Source organism: Mus musculus, chromosome 12 (genome assembly GCF_000001635.26).
Source record: "Mus musculus strain C57BL/6J chromosome 12, GRCm38.p6 C57BL/6J".
Lineage (NCBI taxonomy): Eukaryota > Metazoa > Chordata > Mammalia > Rodentia > Muridae > Mus > Mus musculus.
The window spans coordinates 54,787,023-54,797,898 of record NC_000078.6 but is presented as its reverse complement, the minus strand read 5'-3'; the positions used below and the strand labels follow the sequence as shown (position 1 = coordinate 54,797,898).

The 10,876-nt window shown below is 45.3% G+C and overlaps 1 protein-coding gene across 2 annotated transcripts in view; it reads left to right on the top strand.

The window, feature by feature from the left end:
- The first annotated feature begins 2,149 nt into the window (after positions 1-2,149).
- The window catches only part of Snx6 (sorting nexin 6), a 49,411-nt gene continuing 40,684 nt past the window's right edge, over positions 2,150-10,876 (top strand). Inside the window, exons 1-2 of one of the 2 annotated variants that reach the window (XM_006516253.4) lie at positions 2,150-2,251; positions 2,398-2,445. In XM_006516253.4, the coding sequence (XP_006516316.1) occupies positions 2,246-2,251; positions 2,398-2,445 (54 nt within the window). In that variant the 5' untranslated portion in view covers positions 2,150-2,245. The remainder of the gene's footprint in view (positions 2,252-2,397; positions 2,446-10,876) is intronic. The other variant, NM_026998.3, reaches the window with a different exon arrangement.

The window sequence follows — 10,876 nt, the reverse complement described above, 5'->3', positions numbered from 1 at the left end:
CAAGTCTGCCTTAGCCTTTCAACTGTGTTCACTTTAACAAAACCTTCATTCATGTGTTTTCCCCAGCAAAACACCATCTAATCAACTTTCCAAAGAACCCTTAAAAAAAAAAGATTTACTTATGTATTTATTTTATGTGAGCACACTGTTGCTCTCTTCAGACACACCAGAAGACACGTCAGAAGAAGAGATTAGATCCCATTACAGATGGTTGTGAGCCACCATGTGGTGGCTGGGAATTGAACTCAGGACCCCTGAAAGAGCAGTTAGTACCCTTAACCACTGAACCATCTCTCCAGCCCCCTAAAAAACCCTTAAAGTAAATTCAATGGTCTCTCTAAGACCATGGTTGAGAGGAAGTTCTTATTATAGATACAAGAGAGGGTACAATCAATTGGAAGAATCCAGAGCAAGGAGAGAAAGTAGAATTTACAGGAGCAGCAGACTGGACCAGGGCATGAAAGGAGAAAGGGGGGTGGGGAGAGTGAAAGAGGGAAGGAAAAGAGAGACAAGAGAGAGGGGACCAAGAGATCACATAGGGGGCTGGAGAGATGGCTCAGTGGTTAAGAGCACCGAACGCTCTTCCGAAGGTCCTGAGTTCAAATCCCAGAAACCACATGGTGGCTCACAACCATCTGTAAGGAGATCTGACGCCCTCTTCTGCAGTGTCTGAAGACAGCTACAGTGTACTTACATAGAGAGAGAGAGAGAGAGAGAGAGAGAGAGAGAGAGAGAGAACATGGTCGGAATGCACTGGGGAGGGGAAGCCTGTGAGCTGGAGACGTTTAGGGTAGGGGCAGGGTGAGAAGAGCTAAGAGGAGCTGGGCTGCCATCATGGGCCCTGTAGTAGATATTTGAGATGCTGAGAGCCTGGAGGCTGGCCAGCATGTGCACTTTGGTCATTTCAGACTTTTTGTTGATGATAAAGGGCAATGGAATCTCTCTGTAACTGCTTCTTGGCTGAAATTAGGGTGTCATTGTCAGAGCCAGGAAGGCTGAGATGCTAGTAAGGCCAGGGGTGGAGAGAAGATTCACACCAGCAGATCGTTATTTACATGTATATGTGTAGGAAGGGAGGTGGAGAAAATGAGTCAATTGCAGACACGGTGGTATTTGTTTGGATGTGAGGCATGAGGAGATGAAGGATCTGAAGAGGACAAGTCGAAACCAGGCTTGGACCTTGAGAGTGATGATGTCATTAAGTGGAGACACAATAGTCCGGGCGGTGGTGGCACACGCCTTTAATCCCAGCACTTGGGAGGCAGAGGCAGAGGCAGGCAGATTTCTGAGTCAGAAGCCAGCCTGGTCTACAGAGTGAGTTCCAGGACAGCCAGGCCTATACAGAGAAACCCTGTCTCTAAATAAATAAATAAATAAATAAATAAATAAAAGTGGAGACACAGCTTTGCTTGAGTGATCCTTTGTAGAAGTGAAGTGTGGTAAGTTAGAAATGATTATTTTTATAAAATTTATTTATTTATTGGTTTTGTGTGTGTGAAAGGACAATCTGCAGTACCATTCTACCTTGTGGGTCAGTCCTGGGGCTTGAACTCAGGCCTCTAGGCTTAGCAGCAAGTACTTTTCCTCACTGCTAAACCAACATGCTGGCCCAAGGGATTATTTTCTTGAAGCATCTGTGGATGCTCCTTTCCTGCTACTCAGCTGGACAGTTAGATCAGGTCTGGCGATTGTTTCTTAGTATACAGGCAAGGAATACTCTTGTAATGAGAACGGCTCTGTTTTTATAGTGCTCGGTCATTAGCACCCCAAACTGAGGTAGTTATTACTTCCCCAGCAGTAAAAGCTTGATTATAGCCCCTGTCTGCTTATTGTGTGAAGGCTTTTGGCTCCTGAAACTTCCACAGGCAATATGGTATTAATGGTGATTAATCATCATGTAACTCAATACAAAGACAAGAATATTTACTGTGACTTCCTGGGAGTACTGGTACAGTTTTTTAGGGGCCCTCGGGGGCAAGAGACGTGGACCGTTCTCCGGGTGGCCCTGGGGCCTTCCCAAGCCTGAGCTCGCCAGCAGTGAGCAGCGACTATCGCTCTGGGCCAACCCTCCCTCTTACCTGGAGCAAAGGACCCTGCGTCCTTTCCCCTTCAGGGACTGCTCCCCCTCCTAGAGCGGGCGGGGGGCGGGGCTGGCGCTCGGCTCCGCCCTCCGCCCCACCCGCGCGGCCGACTAGGTTCGTGGCCTTGCTTGTGCGACTGCGCGAGCCCTGGACTCGAAGCAGCCATGATGGTGGGTGTTCACGGCGGCGCCGAACTCGGGGCGCGCGGTGGGGGCGGCGGGCGCGGGGACGGCGCGGGCTGGGCGCTAATGTCTCTCTTTGTGTCTCCCCCTTTCCCTGCCTCCCCTTCGGTGTGCTGGGCCCGCCGACCCCACAGGAAGGCCTGGATGACGGCCCCGACTTCCTCTCGGAGGAAGACCGCGGAGTAAGTTGTGTCTTCTGTGGTCTCGACCCTCGGTCCCTCCCCCGCCGTGGCCCGAGAAGGGGTCCAGGCTGCGCTGCCGCCCTGGGTCGCCCTCCCGACCTCCGCGACGCGCGCCCCGCCCTTCTGCAGCCCTTCGTCCCTGGGGTCGGGCGCTTCTCGGTTCCGCTGGTCCCGTGGCCGCTTTCTCGCCCTAGGTGGGCGATCCAACCCTGTGCTGAGCTTGCTTTTCCCAGGCCCCGCTGCAGGTGGGGTGGCCGGGTTGGAACGCCCCCATCCTTGACTCTCTGGGCCACGAAACCCATTTTCAGACCTTCCCGGTGGTACCGTCAAAATCTTTCTGTGGCTTTCTGGAACCTCGTTTCTCCTTTCTCTGCTGAATGGTATGGATTTGGTCTAAATTTACTCTTTTGTAATGATTTTTTTGCAATCAGCAAATCTCAGTTTTGCCCTAAAAGATTTTTAAAGAACGGGTCGCTTTCAGTATCTTTACTTTTTCTAGTATATTCCTCAATCCCCATCCTTTTCAGGATTCTCTCGATATTGTCTCCCATCTCTAGCTCATGTTAAGGTATGACTTACAAAATAATAATTTATATAAAGATGTACAGCGTGATATTTTGATGCGTGTAGAGGTTGTGAAATAATTACCATTGTCAAGTTAATGAACACAGACCTCACTCGGGACCTTACTCAGGTACCTTCATTTTCTTTTTTGAGGAGAGCACTTGGTCTGCTCTCAGCAGAGTTTCAAGTATCCATTATTATTAGTCACTCCACTGTACATTAAGTATCCAGAACTTAAAACTGAAAGTTTGTATCCTTTGACCACTCTCCCCCCTCCCCGCTTCCTGCCCCTTGTTCAAAGGTCTCATTTCTCGCTCCCACTGCATCCCCCCAGCAGCACTCCATTTGTCTTAGTGAAAGATAGCATTGCATGTAGAGCCTTGTACAGGTGCACTGTTACTAATGTATGACTGCCACTAAGCAAAGTTTCATTGTCACCATTTTATCACTCAGCAGCTCACACTTGTCCAGAAACTTGGTTTGAAACAAGTTTCCTTGTACAAAGCAATTTTTTTCCTGCCTCCCAAGTGTGGATGTGGTGCATGCCTCCTAGCCTAGTTTTCCTTTTGTTTTCTATTTTGCGGCTACTTATCCATCCTAGAAAATGTGAGAGATGCAGGTGTTAGTGGATTCAGGATAGATGGTAACCGTGCAGGATATTGTTGTTGGTAAGAGATTCTTTGTCTGTGTGGTGGGTAGGTGCAACTGTGTACAAACAAGTTCTGTAGAGGTCAGACAGTGTCAGACCCCAGAGGCTGGTGTCACAGGTGGTTTTGAGAGCAATCTGTGTGGATGCTGGGAGCTGAATTCAGGTCTGTAAGAGCAGTGTGCCCTAACTCCTGAAGTCATCTCAGCAGCCCCTGAAGCAGTTTTAAAGAGTTAGTGTCACAGAGGGGCACATACTACTGCTGATCTGTTTCCTTCCTCCAGATAGTCCCGTCTGTTCTGCTTTTCTGTCATATGTGTTCCATTGCAGAGAACAACTTCGCAGACCCAGCTCTCTCCTACTTGTATGTGGGTTCTGGGATTGAACTCCGGTTGTTAGCAAGCACTTCACTTACCTAGCCATCTTGCAGGCCAAGGTTGGGGTTTAATAAAGCTATTTAATTCAGGCTTAAGCATGAGGGTTAGGAAAGAGCCACTCTCTTGGAAAGAAAGACAGGCACACCCAAGAGCATGGGATGTAAGTTTCTCTAAGGTGTCTTTAAAAGTCCTGTGGTGTGGATAGAGACTCCTCACCGGGGACCTGAGAGTAGCAGCCAGATGCTTTTTTGTTTTTTTCCAAGACAGGGTTTCTCTGTGTAGCCCTGGCTGTCCTGGAACTCACTCTGTAGACCAGGCTGGCCTCGAACTCAGAAATACACCTGCCTCTGCCTCCTAAATGCTGGGATTAAAGGCGTGTGCCACCATTCCCAGCTTCCAGATACTTTTGTAAATGATAAATGAACTCCCTCAGTTTACATAGCAGCTTCATTTGATTTCTGGTTTCTAAAATTTAACCTCTAGTTAACTATAAAACAATGCTTATGTGTATTAATTACAAAGAGAGAGAGAGAGAGAGATTTGGATAAGACAGAATTAGAATTTACTAATTGTATTTTGGGGTTTGTTTTGTTTGATGTTTTGAGACAGGGTCTTGCTTTGTAGCTATGACTGGCCAGGAATTCATAAAGACTTGCTTGCCCCTCCTCCTCAGTACTAAGCTTAAAGGCATGAGCCACTGCCCAGCATATTTTGGACTTTAAGGGAAAAGAAGTGGGGTTGAAAATGAGAGGTGAGTGTAAGACCTTGGCCTCGATCCTTGATTCTGGAAATAAAATAGGAGAAACTAGCAGTTAATTGATGAAACGAGATTAGTTTTAGTTTCAGTTAAACTGATTGTTCTAAAAGCATGTAGTCTTCCTTGTTTTAGATAAAAAACTGTCTTTTGCCGGGCGCACGCCTTTAATCCCAGCACTCGGGAGGCAGAGGCAGGTGGATTTCTGAGTTCGAGGCTAGCCTGGTCTACAAAGTGAGTTCCAGGACAGCCAGGGCTATACAGAGAAACCCTGTCTCGAAAAACCAAAAAAAAAAAAAAAAAAAAAACCTGTGTTTTGTAGTCTACCATAAAAAGCAAATAGGAATTGTTTGAGTGTTAATTTTTGTTTGGTTGGTTGATTTTGGTTTTTCAAAACAGGGTTTCTCTCTGTGGCCCCAGCTATCCTAGAACTCGCTCTGTAGACTAGGTTGGACTCAAACTCAAGAGATCCACCTGCCTCTGCCTCCTAATCTATGCTGGATTAAAGACATGCACCACCACAGCCAGGCTAAAGTGTTAATTTTTAAAGATTTATTTAGTTTATGTATGTGAGTACACTGTAGCTGCTCAGACACACCAGACGAGGGCATTGGATCCTGTTACAGATGGTTGTGAGCCACCATGTGGTTGCTGGGAATTGAACTCAGGACCTTTGGAAGAACAGTTGGTGCTCTCAATCACTGAGCCATCTCTCCAGCCCCAATATTTTTTTTACATTAATTATATGAAAGGTGGAATGTTTTCTAATGCATAACCTGTGTTGGTGGCTTTTTACCTTTGTAAAATTTGTGTATGGAACTGAAAGTACGTCAGTGATGCATCGGAGAACTTTTCACACGTCACAAAATTAGAGAGAGAAAAAGCAAGGGGCATAGGTACCCAGGAGTAATTGTGGAATGTTGTCAAGGAAAAAATTATTCATGTTTAGTAGAGCAAATGTCAATTTATTAAGGAAAAGTGAGAGTGGAAGGGGTTCCGAGGAGGCATACTCTAAAAACAAACACAAACACAGCATAGGCTGGAGCTGTAGCCCAGCGGTGCAGCTTGCCGGCAGGGTTCTGTGCTGGGTTTGAACTCCCATGAGTTAGAAATTGTGCACTGCAGGCGTGGTTCCCCCACGCTGATGGCCTGAGTTCCGTCCTGGGATGCAGATGATGGAGAGAAAACCAGATCTCACAGATTGCCCCTCACTGACCTCCACACGCTTTCTGTGGTACTGACCTCCACACGCTTTCTGTGGTACTGACCTCCACGCGCACTCTGTGGTTTGCCTCAGCCCTCATGTGGAAGAAAAGTAAAATGTTCAAAAAACAGAAAGAGAAGACAGCCTGAATCTCTAAAAAGAAATGTTTTAGGCTGTTAGGACGTAGTGGTGGCTGTGTGCCCTGTCCAGTTCTTCCTTGCTGTGCTGCTGTGGAACTGGCGAGTCAGCAGTTATGGTTGGACCGTGTGCTAAGTAAGCACTGTCAATATCTGAAGCCTAGTTTTTCTCTCTTTTTACATTTATTTGTGGAGAGTGTGTGTGTGGCGGGGCCGCAAGGAGTGTGAGTGTAGGAACCAATCACAGGTCCCCTGGGAAAGCAGCAGCCATGCACAGCCATGCAGCCAACCCTCCAGCCCATGTACAGAGGTTAGAAGGCAACCTTCAGGAGTCAGTTCTATGCTGGACAGTGGGTCCCTGGGCTTGAACTCAGCTCAGCACACAGGTTCACTTACTGAGTGCTCGTGCTCTCTCTCTCTCTCTCTCTCTCACACACTCTCTCTCTCTCTCTCACGCTCTCGCTCTCTCGCTCCCCCTACCCCCACCCCAGCTCTAACAACCCTTGAAGTTTCTTGTTCACTGAAGTTTGATTACGGTTGCACATTTAGTTTGCTCTTTCCTCATTTTTGGAATAGAAGTGTCTGGCCTGTTTAAATTTGTCTGGCCTGTTAGAAGTAGATCCCAGCAGTCAGATTTTAAGGCACTGCAGTTTTTCTTTAGAGTTCAGATCAGTAGTTTTCAACCAGTAGGTCATGACTCCTTTGTGGGGAAATATAAGGACCCTTTCACAGGGGTCACCTAAGACCATCAGAAAACACAGATATTTACATTACGATTCATAACACTAGCAAAGTTACAGTTATGAAGTAGCAACAAAAATAACTTTATGGTTGAGGTCAGCACAACGTGAAGAGCTGTGTTAAAGGGTCGCAGTGTTGGGAAGGTTGAGAACCACTGCTTTAGATCATTTTGCTCAGCTATAGAAAAGGGGCTCTCTCCCCCCCTCACCCCCTTCACATTGTATTTGTTTGTTTATTTCGTTTAGGGGATGCACAAGTAAGGTCAAAGGACCACTAGTGGATGTTGGTTCTCTCCTACCAGGTGGGAACTCATGTTCTCAGACTCCTTCACCCACTGAACCGCTGCGCCAGCCTTTCTCCCCCTCCCACGTCTCTGCTTTGTTCTTCAGATAGATCTCTCTATGTACCCCCAAACCCTGTTTTTCCTGCCTCCCTCTCCCAAGTACTGGGACTGCCTGTGTGTACCGTCATATCCAGCTTTTGAAAAGGACTCTGAGAGGAAAGTATAAAATGAGTGTTTGATCTAGGTAGCAAAAAGGAACATTAAAGATTCAGAAATAACACCGGCATGTAGAATAATGAGTAGGTAAAAGTAAAGCCAGTATTTTAAAGGAAATCTTTTAAAGCAGATGTAGGGTTTCATCATGGTATTTTTATCAGGACAGACTCAGGACAAAAAGAAAATGTTTTATGGTGACTAAAAAGAAGGCTTAAAATAGTGTATTTGGCAACATATACCAGTAATTGTGCTCTTGAAAGAACTGAGGCAGAGGGATTTCCAGGCTAAGGGTATGAGACCCCATCTCATACTCTTAGTCTAGTGTGCTCCCCTCTCCCCAAAAGTTAAAAAACCAAACCAAACCTCACAGCATCACAGCTATAGGCCAGCCTTGATTTCTTCAGCTTCATCTCTTCAGGAGCCACACACAGAAATGAAGGAAAGTAACGAATCATTTAATAAACAAATGCGTCCTTTGAATGGGACCGTCACTGTGTTTTGATGTGCAGTGCATGTCAGAGTGATGACCTAATTGCCTTAGCATGTGCTTTCAATTATAAATGGCATGCTGTTTTAAAAGCAGCTGTGGTGGGCGGGTCTGCTGCTGCTGCTGCGTCTTCTGGACTCCCCTCTTACTCCAGCTGTGCAAAAAAATGCTCAGTCAGCTCACACAGGGATCCTCAGGTCACAACAGTCTCGGAGGCCAGCTTAAGTTCACTTCGGAAATATTTGCTGTATCTTTTAAAAACTTGTAAGACTTTTATTTATTCTTAATCGGAAGTGTGGGGGTCAGAGGACAGTTTGATGAAGTTGCTTCTCTGTACCTTTGCATAGGTTCAGGGATCTCATCAGGCTGTCTTTGTGTGTGGTGGTCTGGTTTGCTTTCTGTTGTGACACAGCCCTGATTAGAGCCTCCCTGGAAGGAGGGGCTTCATGGCTCTCAAGTGATATAATCCACCAGCGAGGGAAGTCAGGGCAGGAGCTCACAGCAGGAGCTGAGGCGGGGCTGTGGAGGAGTGCTGCTCACTGGCCTGAGTAGGGTGGCACCGCCTACTGGGGGCTAGTCTGATAAAGTCAGCTCCTCAGTTAAGTTTGCTCTTTTGCAGACTCCTAGTCTGTGTTGACAAAACCCAGCCCAAGTGGCAAGTGCATCTCATTGGCCCTCACATCTCTCTCTCCTGCAGCCTTGGTATTTCTCTAGGTGTAGCAGAGCTCACTGCTGCTCTTCCATCCTTCTGGCTGCCATTCCCCCTCATTGCTTTCTCACCAAACCACTTCACTTTCCAAAAGGATCTTATGCTCTTATTTATCACTGTTGACAACCCTTTGTGGTGGGCTGGCCCATACCTCTCCCATCCCACACAAACTGTCTTTCTGTCTTTGAAGCGCCTCTGCACTTGGTCTATTTGGTATATGCAATTCGGTGCTGTAAGGGGCTCCTCACACGTTTACTTTGACTGGAAATTCTTTTAAAACCTGGAACAAAGATTTGCATTATTTGTGTGCCTGTACAGTATTTATTCACACATCTATACAGATTCAGAAAGATTGAAGAACTGCTCATGATCATATATAGCTAGTAGGAGCTGTAGTAGACACACTATTGAGTTCTAGCTTCTGGACTCCTAACCTTTTTGTTGCCACCATGAATTCAGCTCTCCGTCCTTCTTTAAATAAAAATAACTTTGTTTTTGAGACAGGGTCTCACTATATAGCCCAGGCTGCTTCTAACTCAAGAGATTAGCTTGCTTCTGTCTTTGGAGTGCTGGGATTAAAGGCATGTCCACCATGGTCAGCTTAGTGGGTTTGTTTTTGTTTGTTTGTTTTGGTTTTTTGAGACAGAGTTTCTTTGTATAGCCCTGGCTGTCCTGAAACTCACTTTGTTGACCAGGCTGGCCTCAAATTCAGAAATCAACCTGCCTCTGCCTCCCGAGTGCTGGGATTAAAGGCGTGCGCCACCACACCCAGCAAGGTTCTTTTTTTAAGTGTGTGTATGTGTTTGTGCAAGCACCTACACTGCAGGACCCCTGAAGGCCAGAAGAAGGTGTTGGATCCTTTGGAGCTGGAAGCACTATCAGTTGTGAGCACCACTCGGGTGCTATAAATCAAATTTCTGTCTTCTATTCTTGGAAAAATAGCAGGTACTCTTAAAACCGCTGAGCCATCTCTCTAGCTCAGGATCTTTAAACTTTTATTTTAGTTATTTGTATGTATTTTTTGAGAGAAAGTTTGCTATGTAGACCAGTCTAGCCTCAGATTTTCAGAGATCTGCCTGGTGCTGCCTCCAGCCCTGGAATTAAAGGTGCGCACCACTTCCCTGGTCTTTTTTTTAATGATACTGTACTTTTTGCTGCTTAACATGTCTGTCTTATGAAGAGCAGCACAAATGTTTAACCTACTCTGTCTCTGAAGTACAAAGTTTATGGGACCAAATAAAAATTAAACCAGTTAAAGTCTAGTTAGAAATTTCCTCAAACTGAATTCTTTCAGAAATTTGATTAAATGTTGGTTATCATAGGATGTCTCTACATTAAGTCTTTCCCTATTAAAACCTTCTAAAGTTACTGGCTCCCTTCCCCCCAATGGGAAACAGTCTACCTGAGAAATCTGTATAATTTATGTGATTGACATTAAATTTACAATGCTTTATGATGTCTTAGTGAAGGTGATTGAAATTTTTTTCTGTATAATACTAAGAAATACAGTTAACTGAAAAATCTATTTCAAGTGTGTTAAAATATAAAAATATTCACTGAACACCCAGCAGTGGTGACACACACCTTTAATCTGGAAGCAGGGTCAGGCAGATTTCTGTAAGGACAAAGAGCCTGGTCTATAAAGAGAGTTCAGATAGATCAGCCAGGGCTACATAGAGAAACCCTGTTTCAAAAACAAACAAACAAACAAACAAAAAAAAGCACTGAAACAATATAGCAAATTAACTTTCAGTGGAATTTTGTGCTGATGTGATATAGTACCGCATGAGATAAGGGAAGCAGAGGGATTTCATTTTAGAGACTGGCTTCTCCATGTATACCTTGGTTATTATAAACAGATCTTAAAAAAGGCTTACATATATGTAGTATGAAGTACAACTTACTGTCAAATAGAATAATCCTTTATATGTCTTTTTTTTTTTTTTTAAAGACTGCATTTCTCTGGACCAGGCTGACCTTGAACTCTGAGATCAGCCTGCTTCTGCTTCCTGAGTGCTAGGGAGGAAAGCCTATGTCCACCATCTGTTTGGTGTGTACTTCCTAAAAACAAATCCAGAGCTAGATTTTGTTTTTAGAACAGGGTCGTGAACTCAGCTTTTAAAAGAGTGAAAAAGACATGGTAGATTGAATTAATAATAATAACTTAAGGTATAATGCAAAGTATATAATATAAGGTGTGCAAAAGCGAAATAACAGAAAAGTTAGGAAGCTAAGAGCTAGGTCTCAGGGCTGGAGAGATGGCTTAGCAGTTAAGAACACTGGCTGCTTCTGCCGAGGACCCAAGTTCAATCC